At 43.6% G+C, this 22,065-nt stretch overlaps 2 protein-coding genes across 6 annotated transcripts; one reads left to right on the top strand and one right to left on the bottom strand.

Annotated features, from left to right (window-relative positions):
- Positions 1 to 3,177: 3,177 nt before the first annotated feature.
- On the bottom strand, positions 3,178 to 13,425 carry LOC120036335. 3 transcript variants are annotated; one of them, XM_038982814.1, is made up of 7 exons: positions 13,218 to 13,425; positions 9,822 to 9,988; positions 7,856 to 7,966; positions 7,482 to 7,634; positions 6,829 to 7,389; positions 3,917 to 4,016; positions 3,178 to 3,550 (listed from the first exon to the last, which is right to left on the bottom strand). In XM_038982814.1, the coding sequence occupies exons 1-7, from the start codon at positions 13,333 to 13,335 to the stop codon at positions 3,507 to 3,509; spliced, it is 1,254 nt and encodes a 417-aa protein (XP_038838742.1). In that variant the 5' UTR covers positions 13,336 to 13,425; the 3' UTR covers positions 3,178 to 3,506. The 3 variants fall into 3 exon arrangements, with proteins under 3 accessions (XP_038838742.1, XP_038838744.1, XP_038838743.1); XM_038982816.1 differs by having other exon boundaries at positions 3,178 to 3,557; positions 13,218 to 13,424; XM_038982815.1 differs by having other exon boundaries at positions 3,178 to 4,016; positions 13,218 to 13,424.
- LOC120036336 lies at positions 12,515 to 20,802 on the top strand. Of its 3 annotated transcripts, XM_038982818.1 has the most exons (6): positions 17,922 to 18,096; positions 18,285 to 18,451; positions 18,742 to 18,852; positions 19,024 to 19,176; positions 19,281 to 19,883; positions 19,967 to 20,802. In XM_038982818.1, the coding sequence occupies exons 1-5, from the start codon at positions 17,979 to 17,981 to the stop codon at positions 19,878 to 19,880; spliced, it is 1,149 nt and encodes a 382-aa protein (XP_038838746.1). In that variant the 5' UTR covers positions 17,922 to 17,978; the 3' UTR covers positions 19,881 to 19,883; positions 19,967 to 20,802. The 3 variants fall into 3 exon arrangements, 2 of the variants coding, with proteins under 2 accessions (XP_038838746.1, XP_038838745.1); XR_005474469.1 differs by lacking the exon at positions 17,922 to 18,096 and adding an exon at positions 12,515 to 13,049 and having other exon boundaries at positions 19,281 to 20,802; XM_038982817.1 differs by having other exon boundaries at positions 17,923 to 18,096; positions 19,281 to 20,802.
- The last annotated feature ends 1,263 nt before the right edge of the window (positions 20,803 to 22,065 follow it).

Here is a 22,065-nt window from a genome sequence, read left to right as displayed (position 1 = left end):
GAACAGACGAGGACAGGTCAGTTCTAGCCTGAGGAACAGACAAGGACAGGTCAGTTCTAGCTTGAGGAACAGACAAGGACAGGTCAGTTCTAGCCTGAGGAACAGACAAGGACAGGTCAGTTCTAGCCTGAGGAACAGACAAGGACAGGTCAGTTCTATCCTGAGGAACAGACAAGGACAGGTCAGTTCTAGCCTGAGGAACAGACGAGGACAGGTCAGTTCTAGCCTGAGGAACAGACGAGGACAGGTCAGTTCTAGCCTGAGGAACAGACGAGGACAGGTCAGTTCTAGCCTGAGGAACAGACGAGGACAGGTCAGTTCTAGCCTGAGGAACAGACGAGGACAGGTCAGTTCTATCCTGAGGAACAGACAAGGACAGGTCAGTTCTAACCTGAGGAACAGACAAGGACAGGTCAGTTCTAACCTGAGGAACAGACAAGGACAGATCAGTTCTATCCTGAGGAACAGACAAGGACAGCTCAGTTCTATCCTGAGGAACAGACAAGGACAGGTCAGTTCTAACCTGAGGAACAGACAAGGACAGGTCAGTTCTAGCCTGAGGAACAGACAAGGACAGGTCAGTTCTAGCCTGAGGAACAGACAAGGACAGGTCAGTTCTAGCCTGAGGAACAGACAAGGACAGGTCAGTTCTAGCCTGAGGAACAGACAAGGACAGGTCAGTTCTAGCCTGAGGAACAGACAAGGACAGGTCAGTTCTAGCCTGAGGAACAGACAAGGACAGGTCAGTTCTAGCCTGAGGAACAGACAAGGACAGGTCAGTTCTAGCCTGAGGAACAGACAAGGACAGGTCAGTTCTAGCCTGAGGAACAGACAAGGACAGGTCAGTTCTATCCTGAGGAACAGACAAGGACAGGTCAGTTCTAACCTGAGGAACAGACAAGGACTGCTCAGTTCTAACCTGAGGAACAGACAAGGACAGGTCAGTTCTAGCCTGAGGAACAGACAAGGACAGGTCAGTTGTAGCCTGAGGAACAGACAAGGACAGGTCAGTTCTAGAAGGAAGGAAAAGACAAGGACAGGTCCGTTCTATCCTGAGGAACAGACAAGGACAGGTCAGTTCTAGCCTGAGGAACAGACAAGGACAGCTCAGTTCTAGCCTGAGGAACAGACAAGGACAGCTCAGTTCTAGCCTGAGGAACAGACAAGGACAGGTCAGTTCTAGCCTGAGGAACAGACAAGGACAGGTCCGTTCTAGCCTGAGGAACAGACAAGGACAGCTCAGTTCTAGCCTGAGGAACAGACAAGGACAGGTCAGTTCTAGCCTGAGGAACAGACAAGGACAGGTCAGTTCTAGCCTGAGGAACAGACAAGGACAGCAGAGACTGTGAACCAAGACTGTATTGATGCCGTGTTCATGTGGTAGTCGGAACTAGGAACCTCTGAATTTCAGACTAACTGGTTGTAGTTATACACGTGCCACATTCAACCAATCAGTAAGTCGGGAAATAAATCAGTTTCCTAGTTCCGACTAGCAAGTCAACGGGGCACGAGTGACTAATCTGGTCAGTAAGGAACAAAGAGATACACAGGGAGTTGTCCTATCAATGCTACCAGTGCTTTCGCCTCCTGGTGGATGGAACGGTCCATTACACCAAGGCATACAACTCACAGTGAAGGGTGAGGGATCTTGCATTGGTGATGCATCTTAAAGCAGAGGGGGGGGGGCAGAATCGACTTTGTGAAACCCCTTCTGAAAACCCCTATAATCAGGGCCAGATTAAGAAATCGTAGGCGCCAGTACATAATATAGACTGGATTTTGTTTTGCTGCCTCTTGGGCCCCCCACCTTGGGCCCAGGGGTTTCAGCCCCAGTAAACCCCTGCATTAATCTGGCCCTGACCATAATGCACTGTATTCAGAGTTAAAGTAGGCCTACTTGCTGAGGCCTGCATAACGACAATATCACCATAATCCAGCACAGAGTTTAAAAAAAAGTGCTTTGAATAAGATCCTTTCTGACTGACATTGAAAAACAAGATTTGTTCCTTAAAATAAAAACCCAATTTCAACTTCAGTTTCTTGGTCAAGTTATTAAATGTGCCGTTTAAAATTCAGCTTTTCATCGAACCTAATCCCAAGTTACTTACAAGGTAACACTATCAATTTGCTGGCCTTTTAGAGTTAAAATCTGAAAGTGACTCCACCTGTCTACTTTCAGAGAAGAGAAAAACATTCATTTACTCTTGCTTTGCATTAAAAGCACAAGTTTCAATTGGAAAAAGTTGCTTTTGAACAGCATCGTGGTGTCATCAGCATACAGATGAAGATTTGCAGTCAACAGTCTTCCCTATATCATTTAAATACAGTGTAAAAAAAGATCGGACCTAACATTGAGCCCTGGGGAACTCCTTTTGTAAACCTTCAAAACTCAGATTTCAGACCCCTCCTGTGCTACACATTGTTCTGTCAGAAGGATTTCATATTCAAACTCAGCTTGCAAGCTGATGTTCAAATCAAATCACATTTTATTAGTCACATGCGCCGAATACAACAGGTGTAGTAGACCTTACACTGAAATGCTTACTTTACAAGCCCCTTAACCAACAATGCAGTTTTAAGAAAAACAAAAAATTAAAGAGCAGCAGTAAATAACAATAGCGGGGCTATATACAGGGGGTACCGGTTCAGAGTCAATGTGTGGGGGCACCGGTGTTGAGGTAATTGAGGTAATTATGTACATGCAGATAGGGATATTAAAGTGGCTATGCATAGATAATAACAGAGAGTAGCAGCAGCGTGGGGGGAGGGGGGGGGGGGGGGGGGTTGTGGGTACAACCTTGCCGGTGCTGTAGCAGAGAGAACAGAGAAAAGTCTATGACTTGGGTGGCTGGAGTGTTTGACAATTTTTAGGGCCTTCCTCTGACACCGCCTGGTATAGAGGTCCTGGATAGCACGAAGCTTGGCCCCGGTGATGTACTGGGCCGTACGCACTACCCTCTGTAGTCCCTAGCAGTCGGAGGCTGAGCAGTTGCCATACAAGGCAGTGATGCCACCTGTCAGGATGCTCTCGATGGTGCTGCTGTAAAACCTTTTGAGGATCTGAGGACCCATGCCAAATCTTTTCAGTCTCCTGAGGAGAAATAGGTTTTGGATGTTGGCCCTTACTCATAGTTACTTGTCTTAACCCAAAATAGGTTTACTCCAATATCTGCATTGTTTTTTACATTGCATGTAGACAAACAATTGACATCTTGATTTTAGATTTTTACTTTCAAAATCTACAAGTAATACTGTTTCACAGAACTTTTTGAAATTGGCAGATTTTTTGGCTGATTTAAGATAAAACTTCAACCCTGTTACGGTCCACACAGAGACACTGTACTTCTGGAAACACCTACAGCTAAGGCACACGCTATGCCCGGCGGCCTGGACCACCCATTCCATCAGATATCCCTGGGGCCTGGACCACCCGTTTCATTAGATATCCCTGGGGCCTGGACCACCCGTTTCATTAGATATCCCTGGGGCCTGGACCACCCGTTTCATCAGATATCCCTGGGGCCTGGACCACCCGTTTCATCAGATATCCCTGGGGCCTGGACCACCCGTTTCATCAGCCATGACATTGATACAGTACAGGAGTGGTATCCCTGGGGCCTGGACTACCCATTTCATCAGATATCCCTGGGGCCTGGACCACCCGTTCCATCAGATATCCCTGGGCCCTGGACCACCCGTTTCATCAGATATCCCTGGGGCCTGACCACCCGTTTCAACAGATATCCCTGGGGCCTGGACCACCCGTTTCATCAGATATCCCTGGAGCCTGGACCACCCGTTTCATCAGATATCCCTGGGGCCTGGACCACCCATTTCATCAGATATCCCTGGAGCCTGGACCACCCGTTCCATCAGATATCCCTGGACCACCCGTTCCATCAGATATCCCTGGAGCCTGGACCACCCGTTTCATCAGATATCCCTGGACCACCCGTTTCATCAGATATCCCTGGACCACCCGTTTCATCAGATATCTCTATGAAGATCATTGAACACTATGGGAAAGGAGACAAGGTCTCATATTATAATATACTCTACTCAACCTTAAGTCCCCAATCAGATTGCATGGGAAAATACTTTATTTAACCTTTATTTAACTAGGCAAGTCAGTTAAGAACAAATTCTTATTTACAATGACTGCCTACACCAGCCATACCCGGACGACACTGGGCCAATTGTGCGCCGCCCTATGGGACTCCCAATCACAGCCAGTTGTGATACAGCCTGGAGTCGAACCAGGGTGTCTGTAGTGACGCCTCAACCACTGAGATGCAGTGCCTTAGACCGCTGTGATACAGCCTGGAATCGAACCAGGGTGTCTGTAGTGACGCTTCAAGACTTGAGATGCAGTGCCTTAGACCGCTGTGCCACTCGGGAGCCCTATGGACGTATCCTTCACAGATGAGGAATGGCAAAACATACTGAGGTCCAATAAGAACGTTGCAAGAGAGCTGCGGTCAAGGCTATCTCCGTTGACAACCATCCACAGGTTCTACTGAACTCTCCTGACTGCTGGGGATGCAACCAGGACAGAGGCACCTTGGTGTTATGGACATGCCCACGTTTACAACAGTTCTGGATGATTCCCTTTGGCCCAAGACTGTTCCTACTCTCAAATCCCTCTGAACTGAAACATGTGGCAAACTACACAAACTACCCTTCTCTGTGCCTGCAAAATTATACCCCCCAAATAGAAGAGCCATGACATTGATACAGTACAGGAGTGGTATGTGCTAAGGGTTAAGACTGCTGCATATGAACACCTTTGTTACAAACTGATTAAGCACATTCAAATGTTTGAGTTAAGGTGGGCTAGCCATCTATGCAATATTTCAGACCCCTCCCACCTCAGATAGCAGGTTGACGCTTGTCATGATTCTTGTCCTGGAGGCAGAACGGAGCCATTTCCCCTTAGATAGACCAGCTGCAAAGTCCAAATTGGCTACAGTGAATTCACTTTGTCTTGTTACATTTTGTTACATTACAGCCTTATTCTAAAATTGATTAAATTATTTGTCCTCTTCAATCTACACACAATAACCCAAAATGACAAACGCGAAAACAGGTTTTTAGAAATGTAAATAAATATTCTAACCCTTTGCTATGAGACTCAAAACTGAGCTCAGGTGCATCATGTTTCCATTGATCATCCTTGAGATGATTCTACAACTTTATTGGAGTCCAGCTGTGGTAAATTCAGTTGATTGGACATGATTTGGAAAGGCACACACCTGTCTATATAAGGTCCCACAGTTGACAGTGCATGTCAGAGCAAAAACCAAGCCATGAGGGCGAAGGAATTGTCTGTAGAGCTCCGAGACATGATTGTGTCGAGGCACAGATCTGGGGAAGGGTACCAAAAAATGTCTGAGGCATTCTTGTGATCCCCAAGAACACAGTGGCCTCCATTATTCTTAAAACTAAAGAAGTTTGGAACCACCAAGACTCTTCCTAGAGCTGGCTGCCCGGCCAAACTGAGCAACCGGGGGAGAAGGGCCTTGGTCAGGGAGGTGATCAAGAACCCGATGGTCACTCTGACAGAGATCCAGAGTTCCTCTGTGGAGATGGGAGAACATTCCAGAAGGACAACCATCTCTGCAGCACCACCAATCAGGCCTTCATGGTAGAGTAGCCAGATGGAAGCCATTCCTCAATAACACACTCATGACAGCCCGCTTGGAGTTTGCCAAAAGGCACCTAAAGGACTCTCAGACCATGAGAAACAAGATTCTCTGGTCTGATGAAACCAAGATTGAACTCTTTGGCTTGAATGCCAAGCATCACACCTGGAAGAAACCTAGCACCATCCCTACAGTGAAGCATGGCGGTGGCAGCATCATGCTGTGAGGATGTTTTTCAGCGGCAGGGACTAGGAGACTAGTCAGGATCAAGGGAAAGATGAACTGAGAAAAGTACAGAGAGATCCTTGATGAAAACCTGCTCCAGAGCGCTCAGGACCTCAGACTGGAGCGAAGGTTCACCTTCCAACAGGACAACATAGGAGTGTTCAGAAGTCTCTGAATGTCCTTGAGTGGCCCAGCCAGAGCCCGGACTTGAATTCGATCGAACATCTCTGGAGAGACCTGAAAATAGCTGTGCAGCGACGCTCCCCATCAAACCTGACAGAGCTTGAGAGGATCTGCAGAGAAGAATGGGAGAAACTCCCCAAATACACGTGTGCCAAGCTTGTAGTGTCATACCCAAGAAGACTCTAGGCTGTAATCGCTGCCAAAGGTGCTTCAACAAAGTACTGAGTAAAGGGTCTGAATACTTATGTAAATGTCATATTTCAAATAATTGCTAACATTTCTAGACCTGTTTTTGCTTAGTCATTATGGGGTATTGTGTGTAGATTAATGAGGAAAATAACAAATTTAATCCATTTTAGAATAAGGCTGTAACGTAACAAAATGTGGAAAAAGGGAAGGTGTCTGAATACTTTCCGAACGCAATGTATGTTGTCAAAACTCATACAAACAAAAATGAGGCTCAAAAAGCTAATTTAAGGTTAGAAATTAGGGTTAGCAGTGTGGCTAACAATTAGGTTTAAAATCAGATTTTATGACTGTGCCAGCTGGTGAGCACTCTGCAGAGCTGCCTCCAGAACAAGATTCAACACTAACCTGCCCTAAGATTGCATCCCCCTCTTGACCCCCCCCCCCCCCCCGGTTATCAAGTTGTGTTAACAGAATGGTAATATTAGTTGAAAAAAAAGTTACACTACCCAAAATATACTCAATTTGTGGAAGGACCCACACACTCGGTCCTCAGCCCTAGGCTCAATGCCAACAAGGTATCCACACTCACTATGTCCTCTGTATGCTGTTCTACCCCGTCTGTGAAAGGGTGTGACACACTCTTGGTTGGTAGGAGGTCCATGTCCATCTCAGCTTTTCTCTTCCTTGGAGAAAAGGTCAGTGGAAGGCCTTTATCCTGTGGAACATGGGCCTTCATATCCAGCAACACGCTTCTGAGCTGTGAAGACAGGTCAGTCACGTACTGTTCCTCTTGGAGATGATAAGTGAGTTCTGTGATCTCTTTAAGATATCCTGCACATTGCCCTCGTAACCGCAGCAGCTTCCTAGAGGACCTCTTCTTTCCTCTTACAGATGGACCTTCGTATGGACGGTCAATGTTGGAGTCTCTGGTGGCCTGCTTGGTCTTAAACATGACATTTCTTATGTCACTGTCAGTGGGGTAATAGCGCCTGCGAGTAGGTGGAGGGGGCTGCTCTCCATGGAAAAGCTCTTCCACTACAAAGGTGTTCAGATGACACTTCATTTCAGTCATCTTTCTCACACCAGACAGAGTCAGCTGCTCAATCTTCTCTCTCAGCCTGGCATCTACAGCTTCCCGAACATAAGCTGCCTGTTGGAGAAAGAACACATGGGTTTATCATAAAGGAGTCAGTGGGTAACTTAACCAACACTCTATTATATAGATTCTATAGATATATTTACCTCGCCAACAACTGCATGTGAGCTGTGCTCAGAGAGGGAGGGGAACCTGACGCAGTAGACAACCTCTGCCTTCACGGAGCTGGGTGTTTCACTTAGTGCTGCCTTCAGAGTTTGGGAGGCCTCCTTTTTAGAGCACACTGTACTTTCCTCAATCTAGACAAAAAAAAAAGTGGTATTTGTTACATATCTACTGTTACTATGTACAGTGTTAGGCTGATTCACACAGACAGTCCAATTCTGATCTTTTTTCCCTACTAATTGATCTTTTCACCAATCAGATCAGCTCTTTTGCCCATAATTGTAAATGGGCTGCCTGTGTAAACACGGCCTTAGACTTTGACCAACTGTAGGCCTTAAAACGTTTTCATATTTACCTTAAAATCAGGAAAGCGAATAACGTGGGCGATGTTGATTATAGCCTTGCAGTCCACCTTTTTGGTATTTTGTACCAGTTTCCGTTTCTGTAGAAAGGTATGGTCTTCAAGCTATGGAAGATGGCAAAACATTTAATAATAATTTTTAAAAGAATTGGACTTCCAGTACCAGTCAAAAGTTTGGACACAGCTACTCATTCAATTTGTACTATTTTCTACATTGTAGAATAATAGTGAAGACATCAAACCTATGATATAACACATATGGAATCACATAGTCACCAAAAAAGTGTTAAACAATTCCAAATATATTTTTGATTTTTCAAAGTAGCCACCCTTTGCCTTAATGACAGTTTTGCACACTCTTGGCATTCTCTCAACCAGCTTCACCTGGAATGCTTTTCCAACAGTCTTGAGAGTTCCCACATATGCTGAGAACTTGTTGGCTGCTTTTCCTTCACTCTGCGGTCCAACTCATTGCAAACCATCTCAATTGGGTTGAGGTTGCGTGATTGTGGAGGCCAGGTCATCTGCTGCAGCACTCCATCACTCTCTTGGTCAAATAGCCCTTACACAGCCTGGATGTGTGTTTGGTCATTGTCCTGTTAAAACAAATGATAGTCCCACTAAGCGCAAACCAGATGGAATGGCATATCGCTGCAGAATGCTGTGGTAGCCATACTGGTTAAGTGTGCCTTGAATTCTAAATAAAATCACTGACAGTGTTACCAGCAAAGCACCCCCACACCATCACACCTCCTCCTCCTCCATGCTTCACTGTGGGAACCACACATGCAGAGATCATCCGTTCACCTACTCTACGTCTCACAAAGACACGGCAGTTGGAACCAAAAATCTTAAATTTGGACTCATCAGACCAAAGGACAGATTTCCACCTTGTCTAATGTCCATTGCTGGTGTTTATTGGCCCCAGCAAGTCTCTTCTTATTATTGGTGTCCTTTAGTAGTGGTTTCTTTGCAGCTATTCGACCATGAAGGCCTGATTCACGCAGTCTCCTCTGAACAGTTGATGTTGAGATGAGTCTGTTACTTGAAGTCTGTTATGCAATAATTTGGGCTGCAATTTCTGAGGCTGGAAACTCTAATGAACGTATCCTCTGCAGCAGAGGTAACACTGGGTCTTCCTTTCCTGTGGTGGTCCTCAAGAAACAGTTTCATCGTAGCGCTTGATGGTTTTTGCAACTGCACTTGAAGAAACTTTCAAAATTCTTTACATTTTCTGAATTGACTGGCCTTCATGTCTTAAAGTAATGATGGACTGTCGTTTGTCTTTGCTTATTTGAGCTGTTCTTGCCATAATACGGACTTGGTCTTTTACCAAATAAGGCTATCTTCTGTATACCACCCCTACCTTGTCACAACACAACTGATTGGCTCAAACGCATAAAGAAGGAAAGAAATTCCACAAATTAACTTTTAACAAGTCACATCTGTTAATTGATATGCATTCCAGGTGACTACCTCATGAAGCTGGTTGAGAGAATGCCAAGAGTGTGCAAAACTGTCATCAAGGCAAAGGGTGGCTACTTTGAAGTATCTGAAATATATTTTGATTTGTTTAACACTGGTTACTATATGGTTACTATATGATTCCATGTGTTATTTCATAGTTGATGTCTTCACTATAATTCCACAATGTATAAAATAGTAAAAATAAAGAAAAACCCTGGAATGATTAGGTGTGTCCAAACTTTCGACTGGTACTGTATATAGCACTTTTGTAGACACCCAAAGCTCTTTACAGTGTACAGGGAAACTCACCACCCTAACCCCATCTACATACTCTTGCAATAAGTGCCATGGGATCTTTAGTGACCAGAGTTAGGACAACCCTTTAAAGTCCCATCTTATTGAGGAACATTCCATTGTTAGTACTTCAACATGATTCTAATTAAATGTTATAAAGTGCATGGTGTAAATGACAGTGATCCGTCTCTGAACTTACTTCCTTCTTGTCTCTTTCAGCAGCATATTTCTCTTTGGCTTTTGTCTGTCTGTCTTTGCCCTGGTGGCATTCATACGTCTTTGTGCCAACAACTTGAAACGGAACACCATTGAATGGGATACTTTTACTCTCCCAGCTGAGTTTTTTCCGTGCCAAAGGCTGTGCATCTGTTAAAAAGGTCAACAATATGATATATTACTATTAGAATGATAGGCTTGTAGGGAAACTAACAAAGTTGCTCTGTCAAATAACTCATCTGTTCTTGAAATGGATCCCTTATGCTGATGATGCACTAGCAATTTTGAGGCAATAAAGTTGAGCATCGTTGCCATGGCAGCATTGGTTGCTGCAACCAATGTACTCTTAAGGAGTGTAGGTGAGTCTACCATTACTCTTTATGGTCAAAGGACCTTATACACTACACGATCCCCAAAAAATGTGGACACCTGCTCGTCGAACATCTCATTCCAAAAATCATGGGTATTAATATGAACTTGGTCCCCCTTTCCTGCTATAAGAAATCTATAAGAAATCCCGCTATGCCCTCCGACAAACCATCAAACAGGCAAATCGTCAATACGGGATTAAGATTGAATCCTACTACGCCGGCTCTGACGCTCGTCGGATGTGGCAGGGCTTGAAAACTCTTACGGACTACAAAGGGAAACCCAGACGCGAGCTGCCCAGTGACGCAAGCCTACCAGACGAGCTAAATGCCTTTTATGCTCACTTCGAAGCAAGCAACACTGAAGCATGCACGACAGCACCAGCTGTTCTGGATGACTGTGTGATAACACTCTCGGTAGCCGATGTGAGCAAGACCTTTAAACAGGTCAACATTCACAAAGCCACTGGGCCAGATGGATTACCAGGACGTGTACTCAAAGCATGCGCGGACCAACTGGCAAGTGTCTTCACTGACATTATCAACCTCTCCCTGACAGTCTATAATACCTACATGTTTCAAGCAGACCACCATAGTCCCTGTGCCCAAGGAAGCGAAGACAACCTGCCTAAATTATTACCGCCCCATAGCGCTCACGTCGGTAGCCATGAAGTTCTTTGAAAGGCTGATTATCACATCAACAGCATCCTCTCGGATACCCTAGACCCACTCCAATTTGTATACCGCCCCAACAAATCCACAGATGACGCAATCTCAATCGCACTCCACACTGCCCTTTCCCACCTGGACAAAAGGAACACCTATGTGAGAATGCTGTTCATTGACTACAGCTCAACATTCAACACCATAGTGCCCATGAAGCTCATCACTAAGCTAAGGACCCTGGGACTAAACACCTCCCTCTGCAACTGGATCCTGGACTTCCTGACAGGCTGCCCCCAGGTGGTAAGGGTAGGCAACAACATGTCTGCCACACTGATCCTCAACACTGGGGCCCCTCAGGGGTGTGTACTTAGTCCCCTCCTGTACTCCCTGTTCACCCACGACTGTGTGGCCAAACACGACTCCAACACCATCATTAAGTTTGCTGACGACACAACAGTGGTAGGCCTGATCACCGACAACGAAGAGACAGCCTATAGGGAGGAGGTCAGAGAACTGGCCGGGTGGTGCCAGAATAACAACCTATCCCTCAACGTAACCAAGACTAAGGAGATGATTGTGGACTACAGGAAAAGGAGGACCGAGCACGCCCCCATTCTCATCGATGGGGCTGTAGTGGAGCAGGTTGAGAGCTTCAAGTTCCTTGGTGTTAACATCAACAACAAACTAGAATGGTCCATCACACCAAGACAGTCGTGAAGAGGGCACGACAAAGCCTATTCCCCTCAGGAAACTAAAAAGACTTGGCATGGGTCCCCAGATCCTCAAAAAGTTTTTCAGCTGCACCATTGAGAGCATCCTGACCGGCTGCATCACCGCCTGGTATGGCAACTGCTCGGCATCTGACCATAAGGCGCTACAGAGGGTAGTGCGTACGGCCCAGTACATCACCTGCAACCCAGGACCTATATAATAGGCTGTGTCAGAGGAAAGCCCGAGCCATAAGACTGCTGAACAATTAATTAAATGGCCACCGGACTATTACATTGACCCCCTCCATTTGTTTTGTACACAGCTCCTACTCGCTATTTATTATCTATGCATAGTCACTTCACCCCTACCTAGATGTACAAATTACCTCTAACCTGTACCCCCGCACACTGACTCTGTACTGGTACCTCCTGTATATAGCCTCGTTATTGTTATGTTATTGTGTTACTTTTTATTATTTTAGTTTATTTGGCAAATATTTTCTTAACTCTTCTTGAACTGCACTGTTGGTTAAGGGCTTGTAAGTAAGCATTTCACGGTAAGGTCTACACTTGTTGTGATCGGTGCATGTGACAAATAGTGTGATTTGACATGATCATAATTGACTGTAGCACATATAAAGTGCCCACAAGCTACCAGTGACTGAAAACACAACACACGTCATCAGAAGTGTCCACTTAACTTGAGGGCTGAGGGGAGAGTGTTTTTGGAATGTAACCGTTATTGTACAATCATTACTGTTGACCAATCACCGATAAAAAAGTGGCTTAGACTTCGGCTAGCCTCTAGAAAAAAAATTTGTTTGCCCGAACCACAGAACCGAAAGGGTAAACCAGACACGTCATAGGGGCTATACAGCTGCAGCGTCCCTTATTAAGAACGTTTTCTCACCACCAAATATGGTAGTGAGAGGAAGTCCAGTCGCGGGTAGTGGGAGCGGATGGAAGTAGCTGAAACTGGGCCGACATTCTGCTAATTTTCTCGTCGATTAAACATCTGATCTCAATACATTGTTCTGTCCAAAAAGTACAATATGTTACGAGCACAGTGCGCTAAGTTTTATAGACTTGAAGCTTTGCCAAAGTTTTAAAAAATTGCGTTTAGGAGTGGAAGGTCGAATTGAGTTTGTGCTTGGCTTTGCCCACTTGCTTGTTCTGCCCACTATGCTTATACTGTAAACAGCACAGATGAACTAACTTCGTTTTGGAAACAATTTCCAAGACGAACAAAAAAGCCAAAATGTCATAATATATGCACGAACTTTTCCGAAATGTTTCGGCTGGGAAGAATCCCGACGCCTTTAGCAAGGGCTTCGGTTCAACGTCCGTCCTTCAGCTGATGACACCGAACATGGAATGACTGAGACGGGCAAACCCCACTCCGTTGCCAGCAACATTGCATAGCAATATTGCCCCCCCAGAAATGGCCAGTGTATCATTAGCCGTCACGTAAGTAACTTAGTTATTTCAACAGTAATTAATGAAAAGGTCTAATTTATTGGGCTAGTGTATCATCAGCTTTAGGTCATTTTAGATGAGTAGCAAAAGTAAGCTACTAGCTACCTCATGTTAGCTATTTAGGCTATATACATGTATATGTTTTTAAAGACAACTTACCCTTTTGCCCAAAACTTTTGTCCTTTCTCAATGTTATGAATTTCAGTGACGTTTCCAATTCTTGTTCTCGAATGTATTTTGTTATTTGGTCCTCAAACTTGAACTCGTGATATGCCATTTCGAAAATATAGCGTTTTCCACCATAGATATTAAGCAGTGTACTAGCAGTTTCTAAACCTAGAGACGCAACATCGCGATACTTCCGGGAACGGTTGCGAAACAGACCAGGACGACGCCTCGATCACACCAACATTTTTCCCCCCGGTGTTGGTACACCAGAAGTACATTCATTTCCGATGGAACGCTGCGTTTGCATTACAGTATTGCTGAGGCAGTTGTGTGGTGCATAATTACTAAATCTGGAAGGTGAGAATCACCCACCACAATATCATCCACTAGATCTGGAAGGTGAGAATCACTCACCACAATATCATCCACTAAGGAAGGAAGATGAGAATCACCCACCACAATATCATCCACTAAATCTGGAAGGTGAGAATCACCCACCACAATATCATCCACTATAGAAGTTGAGAATCACCCACCACCAGGACAAACTAAGGAAACAACGTTTTTTTTGTGTAACAAAAAGGTAGCATAGTAACGTTTACACTAATAAAGCAAAAATTAGGTTAAGGTTAGGAAAAGGGTTTAGCTACAATTCTACAGTTGTCAACAATGGTTGTCCCTGACATTACCACCAAATCTAGCCACAACGGTAGAAACGTAAACAGACCATCTGTCCCGACATACCATCAGTATCAAAACACCGGTTTACGGTATGCGGGCAATGACCAATCAGATAAGGGAGTGTGATGACGTATACATTTTACAGCCAGAGGTTCTAATTAAAATAAATAAATACAACATTTGTACGTCTTTTTTTGGTGACGTCGATTTATTCCCCTTTCCGCAGTTTTTTTTCTTCTCCAGTTCACCACCCGTACAGTAGGTAGCAGCATGTCCATTCAATTTGTGGGATTGCCTCTCAGTGTGAGTAAGGAGATATAGATTGAAAAAATGTGAGTTTTGTTTTTTGTCAATTTACTATTTTAGTTGTGTGGATGAAGTTAGTTTCCCCCATCACGTATGGATGATCTTTTTACCTTGTATTTTCAACCCCCGTCCAGTTGGTGGTGCAAATACACTTTTTTGGGATGTAGTTTTTGGGATGTGTATTTTTTTGAAATTCATTATTTTATAATTGCAGCACCCTCGGCCCCCCTACTTCCCACGGCTATGGGACAGGGTTAGTTGGTAGGTCATATGTATTTATTTTTTTAAATCACAAAGTGTAATTCATTCAAACTACGTAATAGTAGGCTGATACACAGCCAATACAGTAGGTTGGAGCATGCCCCTAGAACATTTGTTAGAAGAAGAAGAATAACATTTGGCCTCACACTCCAGAACAGTAGGTGGCGCCAAGGGGTTTGTGCTGATTGTACGGAGATTGTGACAGCCGGTTAAATGGTGTCCCTTGACAAGGCAAGAACAAGATGTATGTCAGGAGAAGTGCAGTATTATCATAAGGAGACGTATACTTGGAATAGGGAGGAGGAATGGAGGGAAAACGAGTGGCAGAGGAGGTCTAAGAGAGAGAGGGAGGAAGAGGGTGAGCTTGAGTCGGTGAAAAATGGCGAGAAAGGAGGTGGTAGGTGTGAAGTTCTTGGAGCCCGAGGCACCGAGAGTCAGGATAAAGACGAGTCTATGACAGTAGGAGTGAAGTTCTCGGAGCCCGAGGCTTGCACCGAGAGTCAGGATAAAGACAAGTCTGTGACAGTAGCAGTGAAGTTTTTTGAAAAAGTGTACCCCTGCCTTTTGGCTGATCCAGTTGTGGTTTCAGGGTGGGTAAAAACAGAGTTGGGTGCTGTGGAATCACTGAGGGTAACCAGAGTGGCCTTGTGATAATTGTTTGTGTTTCTGCTGGTCAGAGGGAGCAGGCACTCCGTGTTAAATGAATGGAGACAAGATGTGAATTGTTTTGCTCTCAAGAAAAGGGCGCCATTGAAAGGAGTGATTACTGGGGTAGAGGTAAAAGCTGACCAACTGAAGGTGAAGACTCCCGGTGTTTGTGATGCTCGTCGTTTGGTGCGTAAGTGTAGAAACAGAAGTCATTGTTCTTTTAGGTTTTGATGTTTAGTCTTTGCCCAACAAAGTGATGTTAAGATATATAAAAGTTCTCCTGTACGAACTTTTTTGCCGACTACATTACGTTGTTACAGGTGTCAAGCTTATGAGCATGTGGCAGCAGTGTGTAGGAGGGAGGTTCCTAGGTGTGCAGAAGGGCATGAAGCAAAGGAATGTGTAGCATTGGGGAAAGTAGTGGTATGTGTTAATTGTAAGGGTGCCCATTGGGCTGGGGATCAGAAATGTCCCGTGCGAGAGAAGCAGGTTGAAGTTTCCAGGGTTATAGTAGTGCAGAAGTTGTCATACGCTGAGGCAGTGAAGAAAGTAGAGGAAGATGGGTCAAGGGGGAGGGATCCTGAGAAGAGTGGTGTGAGTAGTAGATCTGTACCGGTACAGAGGGATAAACCAACAAGTGATTAACAGTTGAAGTCGGAAGTTTACATACACCTTAGCCAAATACATTTAAACTCAGTTTTTCACAATTCCTGACATTTAATCCAAGTAAAAATTCCCTGTCTTAGGTCAGTTACGATCACCACTTTATTTTAAGAATGTGAAATGTCAGAATAATAGTGAATGACTTATTTCAGATTTAATTTCTTTCATCAGTGGGTCAGTTTACATACACTCAATTAGTATTTGGTGCCTTTAAAATTGTTTAACTTGGGTCAAATATTTCAGGTAGCCTTCCACAAGCTTCCCACAATAAGTTGGGTGAATTCTGGCCCATTCCTCCTGACAGAGCTGGTGTAACTGAGTCCGGTTTGTAGGCCTCCTTGCTCGCACACACTTTTTCAGTTCTACCCACAAATTTTCTATAGGATTGAGGTCAGGGCTTTGTGATGACCACTCCAATACCTTGACTTTGTTGTCCTTAAGCTATTTTGTCACAACTTTGGAAGTGTGCTTGGGGTCATTGTCCATTTGGAAGACCCATTTGCGACCAAGCTTTAACTTCCTGACTGATGTCTTGAGATGTTGCTTCAATATATCCACATAATTTTCCTCCCTCATGATGCCATTTATTTTGTGAAGTGCACCAGTCCCTCCTGCAGCAAAGCACCCCCACAACATGATGCCGCCAACCCCGTGCTTCACGGTTGGGATGTGTTCTTCGGCATGCAGCCTCCCCATTTTTCCTCCAAACATAACGATGGTCATTATGGCCGAACAGTTCTATTTTTTTCTATCAGACCAGAGGACATTTCTCCAAAAAGTACAATCTTTATCCCCATGTGCAGTTGCAAACTGTAGTCTGGCTTTTTTTATGGCAGTTTTGGAGCAGTGGCTTCTTCCTTGCTGAGCGGCCTATCAGGTTATGTCGATATAGGACTCGTTTTACAGTGGATATAGATACTTTTGTACCTGTTTCCTCCAGCATCTTCACAAGGTCCTTTGCTGTTGTTCTGGGATTGATTTGCACTTTTCACACCAAAGTACGTTCATCTCTAGGAGACAGAACGCGTCTCCTTCCTGAGCGGTTTGACGGCTGCCTGGTCCCATGGTGTTCATACTTGCGTACTATTGTTTGTACAGATGAACGTGGTACCTTCAGGCGTTTGGAAATTGCTCCCAAGGATGAACCAGACTTGTGGAGGGCAAAAAATAAAAAATCTGAGGTCTTAGCTGATTTCTTTTGATTTTCCCATGATGTCAAGCAAAGAGGCACTGAGTTTGAAGGTAGGCTTTGAAATACATCCACAGGTACACCTCCAATTGACTCAAATTTTGTCAATTAGCCTATCAGAAGCGTCTAAAGCCATGACATCATTTTCTGGAATTTTCCAAGCTGTTTAAAGGCACAGTCAATTTATGACCCACTGGAATTTTGATACAGTGAAATAATCTGTCTGTAAACAATTGTTGGAAAAATGACTTCTACATATCTACAAAGTAGATATCCTAACTGACTTGCCAAAACTATAGTTTGTTAACAAGAAATTTGTGGATTGGTTGAAAAATTAGTTTTAATGACTCCAACCTAAGTGTATGTAAACTTCAGACTTCAACTGTATGTTTCAGTAAGATTGGAGTTTTGGCATTTATAGTAATTGTAATCAACTGCAGGCATGGAACGTAAGTCGCAGAAAGTAGAAGTTGTGGTGGCAGCTGCAGAGAGGTCTTTGGGTGTGCGAGACTTGACATCAGAGTTACAGGGTATGTTAAGTGGTGGTGTCCCATCATTACAGGCTGTTGGCCTGAATTTTTTAAAATTTAACTAGGCAAGTCAGTTAAGAACAAATTATTATTTACGATGACGGCCTAGGAACAGTGGGTTAACTGCCTTGGGCAGAACGACAGATTTTTACCTTGTCAGCCTGGGGATTATATCTAGAAACATTTCAGTTACTGGCTCAACGCTCTAACCACTAGGCTACCCTGCCACCCCAATAGTGGAGCATGGTATTTATTATAATTTTTTAATTATTATTTTGTGAGTGTAGTGTGAAATTGTAGGGTATTTGTTATTTTTAGCAAAGTATAAGGGAGTTATACTCCAGTCTAGTAGGTAGCGGTAAACCTCATCGAAGAAGAACAGTAGGTGGCAGTGTATGCATCTAAAGGTTGGATGCGATCCGCCAAACCAATCTCAAAGAAGAAGAACATATTCGCTAACGCCGCATTTTCGAAATGGCATATCTCGAGTTTAAGTTTGAGGACGAAATAACTAAATACATTCGGGAACAAGAATTGGCAACGTCACTGAAATTCGTAACATTGGGAAAGGACAAAAGTTTCGGACAAAACGGTAAGTTGTCTTGTCTTTTTTTTTTAACTATTAACGTTAGCTAACTTTTGCTACTCTCATCTAAAATGATGCTAAGTTAGCTAGCTAGCATAACAGATTCCATTCCAAGCACTCGACCAGAGAGGAACTTTGTTAGTTTCCCTATCATTCTAATAGTAATATATCATATTGTTGGACCTTTTTAACAGATGCACAGCCTTTGGCACGGAAAAAACTCAGCTGGGAGAGTAAAAGTATCCCATTCAATGGTGTTCCGTTTCAAGTTGTTGGCACAAAGACGTATGAATGCCACCAGGGCAAAGACAGACAGACAAAAGCCAAAGAGAAATATGCTGCTGAAAGAGACAAGAAGGAAGTAAGTTAAGAGACGGATCACTGTCATTTACACCATACACTTTATAACATTTAATTAGAATCATGTTGAAGTACTAACAATGGAATGTTCCTCAATAAGATGGGACTTGAAAGGGCTGTCCTAACTCTGGTCACTAAAGATCCCATGGCACTTATTGCAAGAGTATGTAGGTGGGGTTAGGGTGGTGAGTTTCCATGTACACTGTAAAAAAGCTTTGGGTGTCTAGAAAAGTGCTATAAAAGTCAAATGTATTATTATTAGCTGAATGTATTTTTTATTATCTTCGGTAGCTTGAAGACCATGCCTTTGTAAAGAGACGGAAACTGGCACAAAATACCAAAAAGGTGGACTGCAAGGCTATAATAAACATCGCCCAAGTTATCCGCTTTCCTGATTTTAAGGTAAATATGAAAACTTATATCAAGGTCTAGGCCTACTGTTGGTCTGTTTAAAAAAAAAAAAAAAAAATGTATCAGAATTGAGCTGGATGTGTAAACACAACCTGTGAATCAGCCTAACACTACATAGTAACAGTAGATATGTAACAAATACCACATTTTGTTTTTGTCTAGATTGAGGAAAGTACAGTGCGCTCTAAAAAGGAGGCCTCCCAAACTCTGAAGGCAGCACTAAGTGAAACTCCCAGCTCCGTGAAGGCAGAGGTTGTCTACTGCGTCAGGTTCCCCTCCCTCTCTGAGCACAGCTCACATGCAGTTGTTGGAGAGGTAAATATATCTATAGAATCTATATATGTTGGTTAATCTATATATGTTGGTTAAGTTACCCACTGATCCCTTTATGATAAACCCATGTGTTCTTTCTCCAACAGGCAGCTTATGTTCGGGAAGCTGTAGATGCCAGGCTGAGAGAGAAGATAGAGCAGCTGACTCTGTCTGGTGTGAGAAAGATGACTGAAATGAAGTGTCATCTGAACACCTTTGTAGTGGAAGAGCTTTTCCATGGAGAGCAGCCCCCTCCACCTACTCGCAGGCGCTATTACCCCACTGACAGTGACATAAGAAATGTCATGTTTAAGACCAAGCAGGCCACCAGAGACTCCAACATTGACCGTCCATACGAAGGTCCATCTGTAAGAGGAAAGAAGAGGTCCTCTAGGAAGCTGCTGCGGTTACGGAGGCAATGTGCAGGATATCTTAAAGAAATCACAGAACTCACTTATCATCTCCAAGAGGAACAGTACGTGACTGGCCTGTCTTCACAGCTCAGAAGCGTGTTGCTGGATATGAAGGCCCATGTTCCACAGGATAAAGGCCTTCCACTGACCTTTTCTCCAAGTAAGAGAAAAGCTGAGATGGACATGGACCTCATTCCAACCAAGAGTGCGTCACACCCTTTCACAGACGGGGTAGAACAGTATACAGAGGACATAGTGAGTGTGGATACCTTGTTGGCATTGAGCCTAGGTTAGTAGGGCTGTGTGGATACCTTGTTGGCATTGAGCCTAGGTTAATAGTGAGTGTGGATACCTTGTTGGCATTGAGCCTAGGTTAGTAGGGCTGTGTGGATACTTTGTTGGCATTGAGCCTAGGTTAGTAGGGCTGTGTGGATACCTTGTTGGCATTGAGCCTAGGGCTGATGACAGTGTGTGGGTTCTGCCACCAATTGAGTATATTTTGGTTAGTGTAACTTTTATTTAAACTAATGTTAACATTCTGTCAACACAACTTGATAAAAACATGTTTTCTCATCTCAAGATGTTAAACAAATAAATTACTATAGTAAGTCATTTAGGAAGCATATATATACACACTGTTCCTCTCTTCTGCTGCTACTCTGTACTTTATTTTATTATTGTCTGTCCTGATGCCTAGTCACTTTACCCTGCACATTTATCTCCTTGATCTGGTACTGGTACTTCCTGTATATAGCTGCAGATTGATCTGGTACTTCCTGTATATAGCTGCAGATTGATCTGGTACTTCCTGTATATAGCTGCACATTGATCTGGTACTTCCTGTATATTGTGTATTCTATTCCTCTTGTTACAATCCCAAAATGTTTTAAACTTTGCATCGTTGTGAAGGGCTGTAAGCATTTCGCGGTTAAATCTACACCCGTTGTATTCGGCGCATGTGACAAATAACATTTGTTTTGAAGTGCCCAAATGAAGTAACAGGGTTGACCTTAAGTGTTGACGTTTAATCTTAAATCAGACAATTTCAAAATGTACAATTCTGAACGTTTCTTTGAAACTGTGTACGTTTTACTTGTGGATATTGAAAACAAAACATTGAAAATCAAGATGTACCAATTTGTTTGTCTACATGCCATTTTAAAAACAATGCAGAAATTGGATTAAACCTATTTTGGGTTAAAACAAGTAACTATGAGTAAGAGCCAACATAATGACAAGCTTGCAATCTGTTTGAGGGGTTGGGTGAAATGCTGAAGACACATTTTGGTTGAATGCATTCAGTTTTACAACTAAGTATTCCCTTTCCCTGAATAAGCAACCTGGTCATGGAGCATTTGGTATTATTCTGTACGTAAATCCGAGATACTCCACTTAGTATATGTTTCGTATGGTATATGTTAATCTGGGGATGTCCATCACCCATTCTGTATGACATCTTACGAACTATTATTAATATTATATTTTAAGAATTTGCAAAAAGTATACTATGTTATGAATTCAAGCTAGGTGGGTAATGTTAGCCAGGCTGGGGGTTAGTGGAAGGGTTAGCTAACATGCTAAGTAGCTAAAATTCTAAAGTTATCGATGATGAAATTCAAACTCGCAACCTTTGGGTTGTTTGTGTTATATACACCTACCCATCCACCTGACTTAAGTAACCATATCAAACGTAACATCCAGTGCATTCAGAAAGTATTCAGACCCCTTACCTTTTTCCACATTTTGTTACGTTACAGCCTTATTCTAAAATGGACTAAATTAAATGTTCATCAATCTACACACCATACCCCCTAATGACAAAGGGAAAACAGGTTTTTATAAATTTTGGCTAATTTATTTTAAAAAACCTAAAACTTATTTGCATAAGTATTCAGACCCTTTGTGATGAGACTGGAAATTGAGCTCAGTTGCATCCTGTTTCCATTGAGCAACCTTGAGATGGTTCTACAACTTGATTGGAGTCCACCTGTGGTAAATTCAATTGATTGGACATGATTTGGAAAGGCACATACCTGTCTATATAAGGTCCCACAGTTGACAGTGCATGTCAGAGCAAAAGGTCGAAGGAATTGTCCGTAGAGCTCCGAGATAGGATTGTGTCGAGGCACAGGTCTGGGGAAGGATACCAAAACATGTCTGAAGCGTTGAAGTTACCCAAGAACAGTGGCCTCCATCATTCTTAAATGGGGAAGTTTGGAACCACTAAGACTCTTCCTAGAGCTGTCCACCCGGCCAAACTGAGCAATCGGGGGAGAACGGCGTTGGTCAGGGAGGTGATCAAGAACCCGATGGTCACTCTGACAGAGCTCGAGAGTTCCTCTGTGGAGATGAGAGAACCTTCCAGAAGGACAACCATCTCTGCAGCACTCCACCAATCAGGCCTTTATGGTAGTGGCCAGATGGAAGCCACTCCTTAGTAAAAGGCACATGTCAGCTGGCTTGGAGTTTGCCAAAAGGC

This window comes from Salvelinus namaycush, unplaced genomic scaffold, assembly GCF_016432855.1.
Source record: "Salvelinus namaycush isolate Seneca unplaced genomic scaffold, SaNama_1.0 Scaffold131, whole genome shotgun sequence".
In the NCBI taxonomy this organism is placed as follows: Eukaryota; Metazoa; Chordata; class Actinopteri; order Salmoniformes; family Salmonidae; genus Salvelinus; species Salvelinus namaycush.
The sequence above is the reverse complement of the archived record's forward strand: the minus strand, read 5'-3'. Positions and strand labels throughout refer to the sequence as shown.

Excerpts from the sequence above, each read along its gene's own strand:
- LOC120036335 (XM_038982814.1), bottom strand. The coding sequence starts at position 13,335 with ATGGCATATCACGAGTTCAAGTTTGAGGACCAAATAACAAAATACATT. Across the intron at positions 9,989-13,217 it reads CAAAAGTTTTGGGCAAAAGG|ATGCACAGCCTTTGGCACGG; the intron begins GTAAGTTGTCTT and ends CCTTTTTAACAG. Across the intron at positions 7,967-9,821 it reads CTGAAAGAGACAAGAAGGAA|CTTGAAGACCATACCTTTCT; the intron begins GTAAGTTCAGAG and ends CATCTTCCATAG.
- LOC120036336 (XM_038982818.1), top strand. The coding sequence starts at position 17,979 with ATGGCATATCTCGAGTTTAAGTTTGAGGACGAAATAACTAAATACATT. Across the intron at positions 18,097-18,284 it reads CAAAAGTTTCGGACAAAACG|ATGCACAGCCTTTGGCACGG; the intron begins GTAAGTTGTCTT and ends CCTTTTTAACAG. Across the intron at positions 18,853-19,023 it reads TCCGCTTTCCTGATTTTAAG|ATTGAGGAAAGTACAGTGCG; the intron begins GTAAATATGAAA and ends GTTTTTGTCTAG.